General features: G+C 46.4%; 1 protein-coding gene across 1 annotated transcript in view; it reads right to left on the bottom strand.

Annotated features, from left to right (window-relative positions):
• Window positions 1-20,000, bottom strand: part of LOC124019959 (regulator of G-protein signaling 11-like) — a 76,745-nt gene that overhangs the window by 18,465 nt on the left and 38,280 nt on the right. Inside the window, exons 9-13 of the mRNA XM_046335403.1 lie at window positions 14,482-14,542; window positions 12,720-12,748; window positions 12,267-12,328; window positions 676-789; window positions 1-59 (exon numbers count right to left, since the gene is read on the bottom strand). The exon at window positions 1-59 is cut by the window's left edge and continues 57 nt beyond it. Of these exons, the coding sequence (XP_046191359.1) occupies window positions 1-59; window positions 676-789; window positions 12,267-12,328; window positions 12,720-12,748; window positions 14,482-14,542 (325 nt within the window). The remainder of the gene's footprint in view (window positions 60-675; window positions 790-12,266; window positions 12,329-12,719; window positions 12,749-14,481; window positions 14,543-20,000) is intronic.

The following is a 20,000-nucleotide window of genomic DNA, read 5'->3' as shown; positions in this document are numbered from 1 at the left end:
GAAGTTCCATGAAGCTGAAACTCCAGCGCTCCACTCTCAACCTGGTTGGAGTGCCCACCCTGCACACACACACACACACACCGCACATGCCAACACACACACACGCCAACACAGACACACACACGCCAACACAGCACACACACACACACAACACATGCACGCAAAAACACACGTTTTAAGTGTTAGTTGTGTCTGTGTAGGTGTTTGTGTGTGTGTCTGTTGGTGTGTGTTTGTGCGTGTGTGTGGGTTAGTGTGGTTTACGGTTAGCGTGTTTGTTGGTGTGTGTCTGTGTTGGCGTGTGTGTTGTGTGTCTGTGTTGGTGTGTGTGGTGTATGTGTGTGTTGGCGTGCGTGTGTCTGTGTTGGCGTGTGTGTGTTGGCGTGTGCGGCGTGTGTGTGTGTTTGTGTGCGTGTGTGTGTGTGTGTTGGCGTGTGTGTGTGTGTGTGTGTGTGTGTGTGTGTGTGTGTGTGTGTGTGTGTGTGTGTGCGTGCGTGCGTGCGTGCGTGTGTGTGTGTGTGTGTGTGTGGCGTGTGTGTGTGTGTGTGTGTGTGTGTGTGTGTGTGTGTGTGTGTGTGTGTGTGTGTGTGTGTGTGTGTGTGTGTGTGTGTGTGTGTGTGTGTGTGTGTGTGTGTGTGTGTGTGTGTGTGTGTGTGTGTGTGTGTGTGTTTGTTTTACATGTCAGTGTTGATGGTCCAGTGTGAGGTGTCGTCAGAGATCCAGGGGTTGCTAGGGAGACAGCCTGACATGATGGGGTCATGGTGGAGGTACTGCTCACTGTACTTCATGAAGCTACACACACACACACAGACACACACACACACACACCCCGTTAGCATCAATCTGCCTGAGGAGACATCCATTAGAGGCTCATAGAGACATAGAGAGAGAGAGAGAGAGAGAGAGAGAGAGAGAGAGAGAGAGAGAGAGAGAGAGAGAGAGAGAGAGAGAGAGAGAGAGAGAGAGAGAGAGAGAGAGAGAGAGTCTGTGTGTGTATTTGAGAGAGAGTATATGTCTGTGTGTGTATTTGTGAGTGTATATGTGTGTGTAAGAATGTGTGTATGAGTGTGTGTGAGAAGGTGTGTCTGTGTGAGTATGTGTGTGTGAGAATGTGTGTATGATTGTGTTTATATGTGTGGGTTAAGGTTAGGTATTAACCAAATGGTTAAGGTTAGATATTAAGGTTAGGTATTAACTGAATGGTTAAGGTTAGGTATTAACTGAATGGTTACGGTTAGGTATTAAGGTTAGGTATTAACTGAATGGTTAAGGTTAGATATTAACTGAATGGTTACGGTTAGGTATTAAGGTTAGGTATTAACTGAATGGTTAAGGTTAGGTATTAAGGTTGGGTATTAACTGAATGGTTACGGTTAGGTATTAAGGTTAGGTATTAACTGAATGGTTAAGGTTAGATATTAAGGTTAGGTATTAACTGACTGGTTAAGGTTAGGTATTAACTGAATGGTTAAGGTTAGGTTTTAACTGAATGGTTAAGGTTAGGTATTAACCAAATGGTTAAGGTTAGATATTAACTGAATGGTTAAGGTTAGGTATTAAGGTTAGGTATTAACTGACTGGTTAAGGTTATGTATTAACTGAATGGTTAAGGTTAGATATTAAGGTTAGGTATTAACTGAATGGTTAAGGTTAGGTATTAAGGTTAGGTATTAACTGAATGGTTAAGGTTAGGTATTAACTGAATGGTTAAGGTTATGTATTAACTGAATGGTTAAGGTTAGATATTAAGGTTAGGTATGAACTGAATGGTTAAGGTTATGTATTAACTGAATGGTTAAGGTTAGGTATTAACTGAATGGTTAAGGTTAGGTATTAACTGAATGGTTAAGGTTAGGTATTAAGGTTGGGTATTAACTGACTGGTTAAGGTTAGGTATTAACTGAATGGTTAAGGTTAGGTGTTTACTGACTGGTTAAGGTTAGGTATTAAGGTTAGGTATTAACTGAATGGTTAAGGTTATGTATTAACTGAATGGTTAAGGTTAGGTATTAAGGTTAGGTATTAACTGAATGGTTAAGGTTATGTATTAACTGACTGGTTAAGGTTAGGTATTAAGGTTAGGTATTAACTGACTGGTTAAGGTTAGGTATTAAGGTTAGGTATTAACTGAATGGTTAAGGTTAGGTATTAACTGAATGGTTAAGGTTAGGTGTTTACTGACTGGTTAAGGTTAGGTATTAAGGTTAGGTATTAACTGAATGGTTAAGGTTAGGTGTTTACTGACTGGTTAAGGTTAGGTATTAAGGTTAGGTAATTACTGAATGGTTAAGGTTAGGTATTAAGGTTAGGTATTAACTGACTGGTTAAGGTTAGGTATTAAGGTTGGGTATTAACTGAATGGTTAAGGTTAGATATTAAGGTTAGGTATGAACTGAATGGTTAAGGTTATGTATTAACTGAATGGTTAAGGTTAGATATTAAGGTTAGTGTAGAAAAGGCCCATGGAGTTGGTGGAATACTCCTTTAATTAATTGCCATTTACTCAGCTGGGCCAGGGGCGCTTTAATTAGGTCAGGTGGAAATGTCCTACAGATCTCAACTCCATAAAAGGAGGAAATTGCCATTGCCTGATCTCGCTGCTTTCTCTTCCCTAAATCCATCTGATCCAGAAGTTCTGTGCGTCCATGAATCCACACTACCAGTAAATATACCACTTTATGGTTAAAGGAATTCCTGCCTCAGTCTCATACATTCCTCTGTCACCTGACACGTGACCACCTGTTCACCTTCACTGTCAGTCATCCTACCTGTCCAGCAACCCACACAGATTCCACTAATCTTTCAATGGTCCTTTGAGCCGGATGATGACTGAACCAAAGACAGGTGAAAAGGAAATGGAGGCGGAGAGGGAAGAATTGTCTCCACTGGAAGGAAGAAGAGAGGAGGAGAGAGCAGCTGAGGGAAAGGTCTTGGCACAAAGGAAATATCCAGGAGCTAAGCCTAAAGCAACAAAGGCTTCATCCTCAACTACCAGCAGCACCAGAAGAACCAGGCAAGCACCTGGTTATCTTAAGGACTATGTGGTCGAGGTTCCGACATCAAAGGGCAAGCCCACCAGAGCTCAAAGAGTTGATGGATCAACTACATGTTTCAGCCATCAACCATCCCCTCTGAGCCAAGGACCGGAAACTGCTTTGGAGCAGGAAAGTGGTCTACGTGAGGAACCTATGGAAGAGGTAACTCCCACTACACAGGTCGACCAGCTTCCAGAGGCAGGCTCCGCTCACCCCTTAACTAATGGGAAATCGTCGAAGCACTCTAGACGGAGTGGGAGTTCGACCAGTGGATACCCCTTTGGAAGTGGCCATGGCAGCCGCCATTCACTAGCCCTCAGCAATTCACAGAACGCTGTCCTACAAGAGAGGATGAAACTATTAGCTTTGGAGGAAATTGAGCGTCAGATTGAGGAGGAACGACAGGCTGACGAACGATGTCACCAATTGGATGTGCAGGCCCGTAGAGCTCTACAGGAAAGGGAATTCATTGCCAAGGACCTGGCACAGCAGCGACGGCACCGTCAAGCCAGAAGGGAATTAGAAGAGGCACGGATGGTCTCATCCTTCCTGGAGAGGAACGAACAGGGAGTTGACCTGACCACCCCTCCACATGGACCTGAACTGTCTGCCTTTCTTTCCCAATCTGCCCCTCTGGTACAGCATGGCACACAGTCCTCGGAGGCTCCGGGGTCAACAGCAAACACGGAGCACGGGAGACGGGCCGCTCCGCCAACGCCCTCTATGCCAGTGACACAAGTTAGCATTCCTCCATCTGGACAAAGCATCACTCCTTCGCCTTTCCGCCAATTACCAACCAAGGCAAATCGTTCCTTTCATCCAGGGCCAGGCCAGTCCTCAAACAACAGGTCGGAGGGCTCTCGCCCAATTCCGGCTGCCACAAATGGTGGGTCTGGGACAGTAGGTGACCGGCCCAATGAGGCCACAGTGGGCTCATCAGAAGTCCCGGGTTTATCCTTCACGCAAACAGAAGAGGGAGCCAACATTATGAAACTTCTAGTAGCCTCAGCCTATGGAATTCCCAGACCCAAACTGCCATACTTTGAAAATGGAAAGGAGAGTGAATTTGTCCTTTTGGAAATGGCATTGGAGAGTCTACTGGGTATTCACAGTCATCTGTCAGAACGCTACAAATACCAAGTACTAATGGATCATTTGCGGTTTCCAAGTGCATACAGGCTGGCCCAATCCTTTATGCATTCCGCAACACCATACACGACAGCTCTCCAGGCCCTGAAGGCAAGATATGGTGAGCCACGTCAGCTAGTCCAGAATGAACTAAACAACATCCTGAACACGTCTCCAATTAAAATGGGAGACCATGCTGCCTTCCAAGAATTCTCCCTGGCTGTCCAATCCCTGACCTCTATGCTCCAATCCGTTGAAGGAGAAGACGGGAACGAGCTAAAATGTGGCTCCCACGTGGACAGGCTTCTTAGCAAACTTCCAGTGTACCTCAGAGACAGTTTCATTGAACATTGTTTGAATAAGGGCATCCTGAAAGAGGGCTCGAGAAGCACCTATGCTCTCAGAGACCTGGCCACATGGTTGGAGGTGAAGGCAAAGGCGAAGAGCATCGCTCACCAGGCCACAATCTCCGCCATAGCCACAGGGGGAAGGAAGGAGTTTGAACGCCAGGAGTGACAGAAAAGGCCAAATCCCACTACCATGTACTTAAATAGTGAGGCCGGGGAGGAACCCGGGAAGAAGACCCCTCAAGAGCAAGAACATCAAATTCCAGCCTTACTGCCCATATTGCAATAGTAAGGGGCACTTCCTTGGCTCATGCCCCAGAGTAAAAAAGCTCACTCAAACTCAATTGAAGGCCTGGATCACTTCAGGCGAGCGATGCTACAAGTGTGCCCGTAGCCATAAGGTGGAGACCTGCACATTGAGGAAACCCTGCAACCGCTGTAAAGAAATCCATCTCACCGTGTTGCATGATCTATTTCCCCAAGCAAAGAAGGAGCAGAGTATGCTCATGGTAGGAGCTGCAAAGGAGCTGTATCTCGACCAGCAGAACCGGTCTCCAAGGGTCATGTTGAAGGTGGTCAAGGTCACTCTGCAAAGTGAAGGGAGAAGCATTGATACATTCGCCATTCTAGATGATGGGTCAGAAAGAACAATCATTCTCACAGCGGCCACCCGTCAGCTTAACCTGGAAGGGACCCCCGAGACCCTTAATCTCAGAACGGTGCGACACGATGTTATCCAAATGAAAGGCTCTGCTGTAACCTTCAGCATTTCACCTTCAGGAAACAGGGGCGTGGCCTATAACATCACCAATGCCTTCACGGCAGATGGCTTGAATCTCGCAGAGCACTCCTGCCCGGTAAGTGTTCTACAGAAACAATATCCTCATCTACGAGGATTGCCTCTTCCTAACCTGGCCAGAGTAGCACCACTTATCCTGATTGGGTCAGACCACCCACATCTCGTCACCCCGACTGAGCCTATACGAGCTGGACCAGAAGGAGGACCCATTGCTGTCCATACATCCTTGGGTTGGGCTGTGCAAGGTCCATCCCATCTACTTCTCTCCACCCAAGCTGTACAGTCACAGCAAGTCCTCTTCACCAGAAGCAATCCAGATGCAGCCACTGACCTCCTTCGGAATGTTGAGATGCTATGGAAGATGGACACCTTCTCCAACCGGAAGCTACAGGAGGTCACTCGCTCGAAAAATGACTCCTATGCATTAGACCTCCTGGAGAAGAGCACCACCACCACTGAAATGGATGGAGTTCGCAGGTATGCAACCCCACTGCTACGGGTGCCCAACCATCCTCCTCTGGCAACCACGACACGGGCTGTACTCCCACTACTGCGTGGAACAGAGCGACGCCTGGTGAAGAATCCTGAGCTTGCAGAAGTTCATAACCGAGAGATTCATAACCTTGTGAAGGCAGGCTACGTCACTGAAGTGACAGCTCATGAAGAGGGAAACGCACTCCGTGAATCCTGGTATCTCCCTCACCATGTTATCCAGCAACATGGTGGGAAGTATAGACTTGTCTTCAACTGTTCATTCCAAGCAGCTGGTCAAAGCCTGAATGACTGTCTACTCCCCGGACCAACCTTAGGTCCTTCCTTGCTCGGTGTCCTTCTCCGGTTCCGGCAGCACTCTACAGCCATCAGTGGAGACATCAAAGCCATGTTTCATCAGATTCGTTTACTGCCTTCCGACACCACACTGCTCCGGTTCATATGGCGAAATATGGAACGAGATGCAGAGCCCACAATCTATGAATGGCAGGTACTCCCATTCGGCACCACCTGCAGTCCTTGCTGTGCCATATACACTCTGCAGAGACACGCACGGGAGCATCCAGACAGTGACCCAGAAGTATTGGATTCAGTGGAAAATGCCTTCTATGTGGATAACTGCTTACAAAGCATCCCATCCACGGCTGAAGCGAAATCACTCCTTGATAAAGTGCGGAATCTCCTGTCCAAAGGGGGATTTGAGGTCCGACAGTGGGCTAGTAACAGAGCGGAGGTTATCCAGCACCTCCCGCCACAAGCTAGGTCCAGTAGCAGTGAACTATGGCTAACGCAGTCTGGTGCTAACCCAGAAGAGCCCACTCTAGGACTGAGGTGGAGCTGCCTACCGGATACCCTGGGGTATAAGCACCGCTCATCCCCGAGTACCGAAACCCCCACTCTGCGCACCATCTATCGGACCCTGGCCAGTCAATACGATCCCCTTGGGTATATCCTGCCATACACAACACGGGCCAAAGTCTTAGTCCAGGACCTGTGGCAGACCAAGAGGGACTGGGATGAACCAATCCACCCAGCTGACCTAGTGGAACGATGGATCTGTTGGGAAACTGAGTTAACGGAGCTCTCTGATGTCCAAATGCCAAGATGTTATGTACCATCCTGTGTTGACCAACTGGGATCATGCCTGGAACTGCATGTGTTCTGTGACGCTTCGGAGCGAGCTTATGGGGCGGTTTCCTATCTTAGAGTGGAGGATAAGGCAGGCCACACCCATGTCTCCTTTGTCATGGCCAGGTCCAGGGTCGCACCCAAGAAGCAGTTGTCAATGCCTAGGCTGGAACTCAGTGCTGCCCTTTCCGGAGCCCAGTTGGCCTCTACCTTGCGAGATGAGCTCACCTTGCCAATCCAAAGGATCATCTACTGGAGTGATTCGACCACTGTATTGACATGGCTCAAGTCGGAGTCCTGCAGGTATAAGGTGTTTGTCGGGACTCGCATTGCGGAAATCCAAGACCTAACAGAAGTCCAGGACTGGAGGTATGTTGATAGCATAAACAATCCTGCTGATGACATTACTAGAGGTAAAACCCTTAAGGAATTGGCTAAACCCCATCGCTGGAGCTTGGGACCACCATTCTTGTCCCAACCAGAGAATGAGTGGCCGACAGCCCCCAGGCGTGCGGCCCCTCCGCGACCGACTGAAGCTCATGAGTTAAGGAAGTCTGCCCAATGCTACAGCATTTCTACGGAACCAACAACGGCTCTCCCTGACCTAACACAATCCCAAACACTGCCGGATCTGATCACAGCCACAAACCAGACCGCAGATGGGGTGGCTTCTATACCTACCTCCCTCGCGGCAGAGACACTACTCCTCCAGCAAGCACAAGCAGTTAGCCTCCCTGAGGAGTTCAAAGCTCTGAAAGCCGGTAGGAAAGTGGCTAAGGGCAGCCGTCTTCTCTCTCTTGCCCCAGAATATGATCCAATCCTTGGAGTGATCAGAGTTGGAGGGAGGCTGCGCCAAGCGGAGGTTTTGGACCCAGATGCTATCCACCCAATTATCCTCGACTCCAGACACCCTCTTACCAGGCTCCTCATCAAGAGTTATGATGAGCGGCTTCTCCACCCAGGGCCAGAGAGGGTCTATGGGGAGATGAGGCGGAAGTACTGGATAATTGGAGGACGAGGAGCCATTCGTAAGCACCAATACGCCTGCGTAGAATGTCAGAGATGGCGGGCCGGAGCTACGGTGCCCAAAATGGCAGATTTACCCCCTGCTCGCTTGCGCCTCCTTAAACCACCCTTCTGGTCAACAGGAGTAGATTGCTTCGGCCCCTTGATGATCAAGTTAGGTCGTCGTGTGGAAAAGCGCTGGGGCATTCTATTCAAGTGTATGACAACCAGATGTGTCCACCTGGACCTACTGGAGAGTTTGGCTACGGAAGCCTTCCTCATGGCCCTACGGCGGTTTATCTCCCGACGGGGGAAACCCTACGAGATCCTGGCTGACAGAGGTACGAACTTCAAGGCAGGAGAAGCCAGGTTGGAGGAAGCCTTCCAAGCCATGGAACCCAGCCTCCAGGATCAGCTGATGGACCAACAAATCTCATTCAAATTTAACCCTCCAGGCGCTCCTCATTTTGGAGGAACATGGGAGCGAGAGATCAAATCTGTAAAGACGGCCTTACGAGTCGTACTAGGGGTCCAAACTGTCACTGAAACGGTCTTGAGGACTGTCCTGATAGAGGTGGAAGGGATTCTGAACTCCAAACCCTTGGGATATCTCTCTGCAGACATCGCTGACCCCGATCCGGTTACACCGAATATGCTCTTGATGGGACGTCGAGATGCGTCACATCCTCAAGCCATGTATGCTGATACCAACCTCGTAGGCAGACGCCGGTGGCGACACAGCCAAATCTTAGCTGACCATTTTTGGGCCCGATTCATTCGGGATTACCTACCAAGTCTACAGCACAGAGGGAAATGGCGTAGAGAAATGGCCAGCCTGGAAACTGGCCAAGTAGTAATGATGGTGGACCCTCAGCTGCCTCGAGCCTCCTGGCCGGTGGGCCGTATAACTAAGACCATGCCTGGGACCGATGGTCGTGTTAGATCAGTGGAAATCCAGGTGAAGAACCGGACATATATCCGGCCAGTTGCCCGACTGATTCCTCTCCCTGAGATGACAGAGGATGGGGAGCAATGAGCCTTTTTGAGGAATGTGGAAATTAACAAATTTCCGGGGTGGCTGTAGAAAAGGCCCATGGAGTTGGTGGAATACTCCTTTAATTAATTGCCATTTACTCAGCTGGGCCAGGGGCGCTTTAATTAGGTCAGGTGGAAATGTCCTACAGATCTCAACTCCATAAAAGGAGGAAATTGCCATTGCCTGATCTCGCTGCTTTCTCTTCCCTAAATCCATCTGATCCAGAAGTTCTGTGCGTCCATGAATCCACGTAAGTCCACCGACTCTTACCTTTCATCTGAATGATCTGTGGTGATCGGGAGAGTGGGCCATTCAGTTATTGTTTATAGTTATCACCGCGGAGTGCGGCTTGGAGCGCACGCTTCAAACATATTGTGCAATGTGAATTGTTAATAATGACTGCTATGATTTGATCTTTGATTATGAATTTGATTGTATACATGTTATTTGTTTCCTTTGATGCAGCACAGACTACCAGTAAATATACCACTTTATGGTTAAAGGAATTCCTGCCTCAGTCTCATACATTCCTCTGTCACCTGACACGTGACCACCTGTTCACCTTCACTGTCAGTCATCCTACCTGTCCAGCACCCACACAGATTCCACTAATCTTTCAGTTAGGTATTAACTGAATGGTTAAGGTTAGGTATTAAGGTTAGGTATGAACTGAATGGTTAAGGTTATGTATTAACTGAATGGTTAAGGTTAGATATTAAGGTTAGGTATTAACTGAATGGTTAAGGTTAGGTATTAAGGTTAGGTATGAACTGAATGGTTAAGGTTATGTATTAACTGAATGGTTAAGGTTAGGTATTAACTGAATGGTTAAGGTTAGATATTAAGGTTAGGTATTAACTGAATGGTTAAGGTTAGATATTAAGGTTAGGTATGAACTGAATGGTTAAGGTTATGTATTAACTGAATGGTTAAGGTTAGATATTAAGGTTAGGTATTAACTGAATGGTTAAGGTTAGGTATTAAGGTTAGGTATGAACTGAATGGTTAAGGTTATGTATTAACTGAATGGTTAAGGTTAGGTATTAACTGAATGGTTAAGGTTAGGTATTAAGGTTGGGTATTAACTGACTGGTTAAGGTTAGGTATTAACTGACTGGTTAAGGTTAGGTATTAAGGTTAGGTATTAACTGAATGGTTAAGGTTAGGTGTTTACTGACTGGTTAAGGTTAGGTATTAAGGTTAGGTATTAACTGACTGGTTAAGGTTAGGTATTAAGGTTAGGTATTAACTGAATGGTTAAGGTTAGGTATTAAGGTTAGGTATTAACTGAATGGTTAAGGTTAGGTATTAAGGTTGGGTATTAACTGAATGTTTAAGGTTAGATATTAAGGTTAGGTATTAACTGAATGTTTAAGGTTAGGTATTAACTGAATGGTTAAGGTTAGGTATTAAGGTTGGGTATTAACTGAATGGTTACGGTTAGGTATTAAGGTTAGGTATTAACTGAATGTTTAAGGTTAGGTATTAACTGAATGGTTACGGTTAGATATTAAGGTCAGGTATTAACTGAATGGTTACGGTTAGGTATTAAGGTTAGGTATTAACTGAATGGTTACGGTTAGGTATTAAGGTCAGGTATTAACTGAATGGTTAAGGTTAGGTATTAACTGAATGGTTAAGGTTAGGTATTAACTGAATGGTTACGGTTAGGTATTAAGGTTAGGTATTAACTGAATGTTTAAGGTTAGGTATTAAGGTCAGGTATTAACTGAATGGTTAAGGTTAGGTATTAACTGAATGGTTAAGGTTAGGTATTAACTGAATGGTTAAGGTTAGGTATTAAGGTTAGGTATTAACTGAATGTTTAAGGTTAGGTATTAAGGTCAGGTATTAACTGAATGGTTAAGGTTAGGTATTAACTGAATGGTTAAGGTTAGGTGTTTACTGACTGGTTAAGGTTAGGTATTAAGGTCAGGTATTAACTGAATGGTTAAGGTTAGGTATTAACTGAATGGTTAAGGTTAGGTGTTTACTGACTGGTTAAGGTTAGGTATTAAGGTTAGGTATTAACTGAATGGTTAAGGTTATGTATTAACTGACTGGTTAAGGTTAGGTATTAACTGACTGGTTAAGGTTAGGTATTAACTGAATGGTTAAGGTTAGGTATTAAGGTTAGGTATTAACTGACTGGTTAAGGTTAGGTATTAAGGTTAGGTATTAACTGACTGGTTAAGGTTAGATATTAAGGTTAGGTATTAACTGAATGGTTAAGGTTAGGTATTAAGGTTAGGTATTAACTGAATGTTTAAGGTTAGGTATTAAGGTTAGGTATTAACTGACTGGTTAAGGTTAGGTATTAAGGTTAGGTATTAACTGAATGGTTAAGGTTAGATATTAAGGTTAGGTATTAACTGAATGGTTAAGGTTAGATATGAAGGTTAGGTATTAATGGGATGGTTAAGGTCACGTATTAATTGACTGGTTAAGGTTAGATATTAAGGTTTGGGATATCACATCACTCTGTCTTTAAACTAAAATATCAAAAACAACTTTCTATTGCTGGATTTGAGCTTGCAATCTTTGGAATCAGAGGCAAATGCTTATGTCTACCATCCCCATCCCAACACCCAAACCTACTTGAAGGTAACAGAATGGTTAAGGTTAGGTATTAACACTATCCACCATCCCCGTCCCAAACCCCTAGAAACACCCAAACCTACTTGGAGGTAACAGAATGGTTAAGGTTAGGTATTAACACTATCCACCATCCCCGTCCCAAACCCCTAGAAACACCCAAACCTACTTGGAGGTAACAGAATGGTTAAGGTTAGGTATTAACACTATCCACCATCCCCGTCCCAACACCCTAGAAACACCCAAACCTACTTGGAGGTAACAGAATGGTTAAGGTTAGGTATTAACACTATCCACCATCCCCGTCCCAAACCCCTAGAAACACCCAAACCTACTTGGAGGTAACAGAATGGTTAAGGTTAGGTATTAACACTATCCACCATCCCCGTCCCAAACCCCTAGAAACACCCAAACCTACTTGGAGGTAACAGAATGGTTAAGGTTAGGTATTAACACTATCCACCATCCCCGTCCCAAACCCCTAGAAACACCCAAACCTACTTGAAGGTAACAGAATGGTTAAGGTTAGGTATTAACACTATCCACCATCCCCGTCCCAACACCCTAGAAACACCCAAACCTACTTGGAGGTAACAGCCCCCCTAGTGGCCGGTTTCACGTCATCCCCCAACATCCTCTGACATGGATGGACGTCAAATACTAACTTGTATCACGCGTGACCAAGCTGTGTTTATGTAACATACGTCTCCAGACAGATGGAGGACTTGACCCGGTTTCTCCCCAGAGCTCTTCTACTGTGTTCAATCTGTAACCATCATACACACACACACACACACACACACACACACACACACACACACACACACACACACACACACACACACACACACACACACACACACACACACACACACACACACACACAGACAGACAGACAGACAGACAGACAGACAGACAGACAGACAGACAGACAGACAGACAGACAGACAGACAGACAGACAGACAGACAGACAGACAGACAGACAGACAGACAGACAGACAGACAGACAGACAGACAGACAGACAGACAGACAGACAGACAGACAGACAGACAGACAGACAGACAGACAGACAGAGACACACACACACACGGTCAGAAGAATGTTTGTTTGTTATACCAGTATTAGAAACAGTATTTGTTATGTTGAGATGTTTACCTCTCTCTTGTAGTGGTCAGCGTTCTGGTCTGGAGAGAGGAGGAGGAGGAGTAAGTGGTAGGAGGAGGAGGAGACAGTGAGAGGAGGAGGAGACAGTGAGAGGAGGAGGATGAGACAGTGAGAGGAGGAGGAGACAGTGAGGGGAGGAGGAGACAGTGAGAGTAGGAGGAAGAGACAGTGAGAGGACGAGGAGGAGACAGTGAGGGGAGGAGGAGGAGACAGTGAGAGGAGGAGGAGGAGACAGGGGGAGCAGGAGGAGACAGTGAGAGGACAAGGAGGAGACAGTGAGAGGAGGAGGATGAGACAGTGAGAGGAGGAGGAGGAGACAGGGGGAGCAGGAAGAGACAGTGAGAGGACGAGGAGTAGACAGTGAGGGGAGGAGGAGGAGACAGTGAGAGGAGGAGGAGGAGACAGTGAGAGGAGGAGGAGGAGACAGTGAGAGGAGGAGGATGAGACAGTGAGAGGAGGAGGAGGAGACAGGGGGAGCAGGAAGAGACAGTGAGAGGACGAGGAGGAGACAGTGAGGGGAGGAGGAGGAGACAGTGAGAGGAGGAGGCGGAGACAGGGGGAGCAGGAGGAGACAGTGAGAGGACGAGGAGGAGACAGTGAGAGGAGGAAGAGGAGACATTTAGAGGTGAGAGGAGACAGTGAGGAGGGGGAGGAGGGAGAGGAGGAGGAGGGAGAGAGAGTCTAGTGAGTAGTCATAATAAACACATTGGGGTTGTCATTTGTAAATGCAGTCAGTGTTAGTCATTATTGTAACTATAGTTGGTGTTACTATGGTGACGACAGACAGTGTAAGTTAGTATGGTGACCGGGTGTTTGTTCTCTGTTAGGAACACTTACTATGGACCTCGCGTGCAGCACCAGAGAGACGACAGTGAGAGATATAAAAGAGAAGGAGAGAGACATAGAGAGATAGATAGAAAGAAGGGGCGAGAGATGAGATAGAAACATGAAGAGATAGAGAGAGAGGGGAAAAGAGGAGATAGAGACATGGAGAGATGAGGAGATAGAGACATGGAGAGATAGATAGAGAGAAGGGGCAAGAGGAGAGATGAGATAGAGACATCGAGAGATAGAGAGGGGGAAAGAGTAGAGAGGAGATAGAGACATGGAGAGATAGAGAGGGGGAAAGAAAGATGGAGAGAGAAAGAGTAAAGAGGAGATAGAGACATGGAGAGAGGAAAGGGGGAAAGAAAGATGGAGAGAGAAAGAGTAAAGAGGTGATAGAGACATGGAGAGACAGAAAGTGGGAAAGAGTAGAGAGGAGATAGAGACATGGAGAGATAGAGAGGGGGAAAGAAAGATGGAAAGAGGAGATAGAGATAGAGAGAGAGGGGGAAAGAGGAGAGAGGAGATAGACATAGAGAGATAGAGAGGAGAGAAGAGAGACATGGAGAGATGGAGGGGGAAAGAGGAGAGAGGAGAGTGATATGGAAAGAGGAGAGAGAAAAGAGGAGAGAGGAGATGGAGACATGGAGAGATAGAGAGGGGGAAAGAGGAGAGAGAAGATAGAGACATGGAGAGATAGAGGGGGAAAGAAAGATGGAGAGAGAGAGGAGATAGAGAGACATGGAGAGATAGAAATGGAGTAAGAAAGATGGAGAGAGATAGAGAGATACATGGAGAGAGGAGAAAGAGAAATAGAGAGAAAACAAAAGAGAAAGTGAGAGAGAAGCAGATAATTTAGTTTTATTACTGAACAACAAGTTTCAGGTCTGAGTGGTTATTGAGGTCTGTGGTCAGAGTTACAGGTTACTGACCAGTGCGAGGACGTTGCATCTCTCAGGTCCCAGATCCAACACGTCAAATGCCCCCGGCTGCAACACACACACACACTTTATTTTATTTATTTTTATTTCACCTTTATTTAACCAGGTAGGCCAGTTGAGAAGAAGTTCTCATTCATAACTGCGACCTGGCCAAAATAAAGCAAAGCAGTGCGAGAGAGGGTCCAGATTGTCAAGCTGATTTTTAGGTGTCCAGATTTCCCAGCTGATTTGTAGGGGCCCAGATTGTCCAGCTGATTTGTAGGGTCCAGATTTCCCAGCTGATTTGTAGGGGCCCAGATTGTCCATCTTATTTGTAGGGTCCAGATTGTCCAGCTGATTTGTACGGGTCCAGATTGTCCAGCTGATTTGTACGGGTCCAGATTGTCCAGCTGATTTGTAGGGTCCAGATTTCCCAGCTGATTTGTAGGGGTCCAGATTGTCCAGCTGTTTTGTAGGGGTCCAGATTGTCCAGCTGTTTTGTACGGGTCCAGATTGTCCAGCTGATTTGTAGGGTCCAGATTTCCCAGCTGATTTGTAGGGGTCCAGATTGTCCAGCTGTTTTGTAGGGGTCCAGATTGTCCAGCTGATTTGTAGGGTCCAGATTGTCCAGCTGATTTGTACGGGTCCAGATTGTCCAGCTGATTTGTAGGGGTCCAGATTGTCCAGCTGATTTGTAGGGGTACAGATTGTCCAGCTGTTTTGTAGGTTCCAGATTTCCCAGCTGATTTGTAGGGGTCCAGATTGTCCAGCTGATTTGTACGGGTCCAGATTGTCCAGCTGATTTGTAGGGGTCCAGATTGTCCAGCTGTTTTGTACGGGTCCAGATTGTCCAGCTGATTTGTAGGGTCCAGATTTCCCAGCTGATTTGTAGGGGTCCAGATTGTCCAGCTGTTTTGTAGGGGTCCAGATTGTCCAGCTGATTTGTAGGGTCCAGATTGTCCAGCTGATTTGTACGGGTCCAGATTGTCCAGCTGATTTGTAGGGGTCCAGATTGTCCAGCTGTTTTGTAGGTTCCAGATTTCCCAGCTGATTTGTAGGGGTCCAGATTGTCCAGCTGATTTGTAGGGTCCAGATTGTCCAGCTGATTTGTAGGGGTCCAGATTGTCCAGCGTAGTGCTACTACACTAGGCGAGCTAGAGACACAGCGATTCAGTAGTGCTACTACGCTAGGCGAGCTAAAGACACAGCGATTCAGTAGTGCTACTACGCTAGACGAGCTAGAGACACAGCGATTCAGTAGTGCTACTACGCTAGGCGAGCTAGAGACACAGCGATTCAGTAGTGCTACTACGCTAGGCGAGCTAGAGACACAGCGATTCAGTAGTGCTACTACGCTAGGCGAGCTAGAGACACAGCGATTCAGTAGTGCTACTACACTAGGCGAGCTAGAGACACAGCGATTCAGTAGTGCTACTACACTAGGCGAGCTAGAGACACAGCGATTCAGTAGTGCTACTACACTAGGTGAGCTGAATACACAGCGATTCAGTAGTGCTACTACACTAGGCGAGCTAGAGACACAGCGATTCAGTAGTGCTACTACACTAGGTGAGCTGAATACACAGCGATTCAGACAGCTAGCGGGCCGGGGATAGCAGATGGGCCACTGGGGACGTCGCGACGGAAGACCCTGTTGAAACCACCTCGGACGGTTATGTCAACAGACCAGTCGTGATGGATCGTCGGGGCTCCGTGACGACCTTAAAGGGTCTAGGCCAATTGGCAAACGAGGTATTGTAGCCCAAGAATTGGCTGATGAACCTCTTCGGCTAGCCAGGAGATGGGCCTAGCTTGAGGCTAGCTCCAGGCTAACTGGTGCTTGCTTCAGGACAGAGACGTTAGCCAGGAATAGCCACTCGGATAGCAGCTAGCCAGCTACGATGATCTGGTGTAACGGTTCAGAACTTGCAGTAGGAATCCGGAGATGTGGTAGACAAAAAGCAGTCCGATAATCTCTGGGTATATCGCGCGGTGCAGACTGGCAGGAATTGACCGGGCTGAGGCTGGCTGATGTCCATGTTAACGGTGATGATCGCTAGCAGTAGCTAACTGGCTAGTAGCTAGTTAGCTGGCTAGCTTCTGGTGGGGGGTTCCGGTTCTAAAGTATAAAATAGCAGATCCGTACCACGTTGGGTGAGGTTCTAAAGTCTAAAATAGCAGATCCGTACCACGTTGGGTGAGGTTCTAAAGTCTAAAATAGCAGATCCGTACCACATTGGGTGAGGTTCTAAAGTCTAAAATAGCAGATCCGTACCACGTTGGGTGAGGTTCTAAAGTCTAAAATAGCAGATCCGTACCACGTTGGGTGGGCCAAAAGTTTTGAGAATGACACAAATATTAATTTTCACAACGTCTGCTGCTTCAGTGTCTTTAGATATTTTTGTCAGATGTTACTATGGAATTGTTATGGGATTTTTATGAATAATGCTTAATTGTGTATACATTTAGCTTAGAACTATAACTAAACAGAATACTACTCTGTTACTGTATGAATGTATGAATCTTATTATAATCATAACACTGAATATAATGTGTGTAGTTTTAGTCAAGAATTAGAACAAGGACTTTCTGTTCCTACCCAGGGAGGGGAGAGACCTTGGGCTTGTAGTAGATTGTTTAACAGGTGGCAGACAATGTGAAAAGGCTTGTGAACTATATTGCCGTTGTATCTGAGAGGAGGGACATTTACGATGAAATGTGAGGTATATAAACCAATGTACATGGTATTATGACCAGAGCTCTCACAAATAAACGTCTTGAGGATTGACCACAAGTTTTCAGTGGGATTAATGTCTGGTGAGTTTCCTGGCTATGGACCCAAAATATCGATGTTTTGTTCGCCAAGCCACTTAGTTATCACTTTTGCCTTATGGCAAGGTGCTCCATCATGCTGGAAAAGGCATTGTTCGTCACCAAACTGTTCCTGGATGGTTGGGAGAAGTTGCTCTCGGAGGATGTGATGGTACCAATCTTTATTCATGGCTGTGTTCTTAGGCAAATTGTGAGTGAGCCCACTCCCTTGGCTGAGAAGCAACCCCACACATGAATGGTCTCAGGATGCTTTAGTGTTGGCATGACACAGGACTGATGGTTGCGCTCACCTTGTCTTCTCCAGACAAGCTTTTTTCCGGATGCCCCAAACAATCGGAAAGGGGATTCATCAGTGAAAATGACTTTACCTCAGTCCTCAGCAGTCCAATCCCTGTACCTTTTGCAGAAAATCAGTCTGTCCCTGATGTTTTTCTTGGAGAGAAGTGGCTTCTTTGCTGCCCTTCTTGACACCAGGCCATTCTCCAAAAGTCTTTGTCTCACTGTGCGTGCAGATGCACTCACACCTGCCTGTTGCCATTCCTGAGCAAGCTCTGTACTGGTGGTGCTCCAATCATGCAGCTGAATCAACTTTAGGAGACAGTCCTGCCGCTTGCTGGACTTTCTTGCGCGCCCTAAAGCCTTCTTTACATCAATTGAACCACTCTCCTTAAAGTTCTTGATGATCCGATAAATGGTTGATTTAGGTGCAATTTTACTGGCAGCAATATCCTTGCCTGTGAAGCCCTTTTTGTGCAACGCAATGACGACAGCACGTGTTTCCTTGCAGGTAACCATGGTTGATAGAGGAAGAACAATGATTCCAAGCACCACCCTCCTTTTGAAGCTTCCAGTCTGTTATTCGAACTCAATCAGCATGATAGAGTGATCTCCAGCCTTGTCCTCGTCAACACTCACACCTGTGTTAACGAGAGAATCACTGACATGAGGTCAGCTGGTCCTTTTGTGGCAGGGCTGAAATGCAGTGGAAATGTTTTTGGGGGATTCAGTTCATTTGCATGGCAAAGAGGGACTTTGCAACTAATTTCAATTCATCTCATCACTCTTCATAATGTTATGGAGTATATGCAAATTGCCATCATACAAACTGAGGCAGCAGACCTTGTGAAAATGAATATTTGTTATTCTCAAAACTTTTGGCCACGACTGTACACGGGACAAGACAAAAACAGAAGTTCAACTGCTATGCCATCTTGGTCAGCTGACACACACACACACACACACACACACACACACACACACACACACACACACACACACACACACACACACACACACACACACACACACACACACACACACACACACACACACACACACACACACACACACACACACACACACACACACACACACACACACACACACACACACACACACACACACAGTCAGCTCTGAGAGAGAGTGAGCACTTAGCCCTGCTCATGTTTTCCACTCTATTTCCTCCATCTTTATTCCCTCCATTCTCTCTCTCCACTCCTCTTCACTCTCTTTTCCTCCGCTCCTCCTCTTTAATTCATGAGAATTAAGGAACAGAAGAGAAAGTGCACCCTCCCCTCCACTCTCTCCTCCTCTCCCTCTTTACCCTCTCTCCTCCTCTCCCTCAACTCCACTCTCTCCTCCCCTCACTGCTCCTCCTTGTCTCTATACCCCCTCCCTCCCTCCCTCTCCCTCACTCCCCTTATATATTTTTTCTAGCTGAAGGTTTTAATAGATGAAATCTTCATAATTTTGTGTCTGAGACAGTTAAACTGGTCTGGGTTAGACGGATCTGGTCTGGGTCTGGGTTAGACTGGTCTGGGTCTGGGTTAGACTGATTTGGTCTGGGTTAGACGGATCTGGTCTGGGTCTGGGTTAGACTGATCTGGTCTGGGTCTGGGTTAGACTGGTCTGGGTCTGGGTTAGACTGGTCTGGGTCTGGGTTAGACTGATTTGGTCTGGGTTAGACTGATCTGGTCTGGGTTAGACGGATCTGGTCTGGGTCTGGGTTAGACTGATCTGGTCTGGGTCTGGGTTAGACTGGTTTGGGTCTGGGTTAGACTGATTTGGTCTGGGTTAGACTGATCTGGTCTGGGTTAGACGGATCTGGTCTGGGTCTGGGTTAGACTGGTCTGGGTCTGGGTTAGACTGATCTGGTCTGGGTCTGGGTTAGACTGGTCTGGGTCTGGGTTAGACTGATTTGGTCTGGGTTAGACTGATCTGGTCTGGGTTAGACGGATCTGGTCTGGGTTAGACTGATTTGGTCTGGGTTAGACTGATCTGGTCTGGGTTAGACGGATCTGGTCTGGGTCTGGGTTAGACTGGTCTGGGTCTCGGTTAGACTGATTTGTTCTGGGTCTGGGTTAGACTGATCTGGTCTGTAGTAGTACTACTAGTATAGTAGTAGTAGTAGTAGTAGCAGTATAGTGCTGGTAGTATAGTAGTAGTAACATAAGTAGTATAGTAGTAGTATATTATTAATATTAGTTGTATAGTAGTATAGTAGTAATATTAGTAGTATAGCAGTAGTAGTATGAGTAGAATGGTAGTAGTAATATTGGTTGTATAGGGATAGTAGTAGCAGTGCAGTAGCAGTAGTGTTAGTAGTATGTCGATGGTAGTATAGTAGTAGTAATATTAGTAGTATAGTTATAGTAGTAGTAGTAGTAATAGTAGTATAGTAGTAGTAGTAGTCTAG

The sequence above is a fragment of the Oncorhynchus gorbuscha genome, unplaced genomic scaffold, assembly GCF_021184085.1.
Source record: "Oncorhynchus gorbuscha isolate QuinsamMale2020 ecotype Even-year unplaced genomic scaffold, OgorEven_v1.0 Un_scaffold_743, whole genome shotgun sequence".
Taxonomy (NCBI): Eukaryota; Metazoa; Chordata; class Actinopteri; order Salmoniformes; family Salmonidae; genus Oncorhynchus; species Oncorhynchus gorbuscha.
The sequence above is the reverse complement of the archived record's forward strand: the minus strand, read 5'-3'. Positions and strand labels throughout refer to the sequence as shown.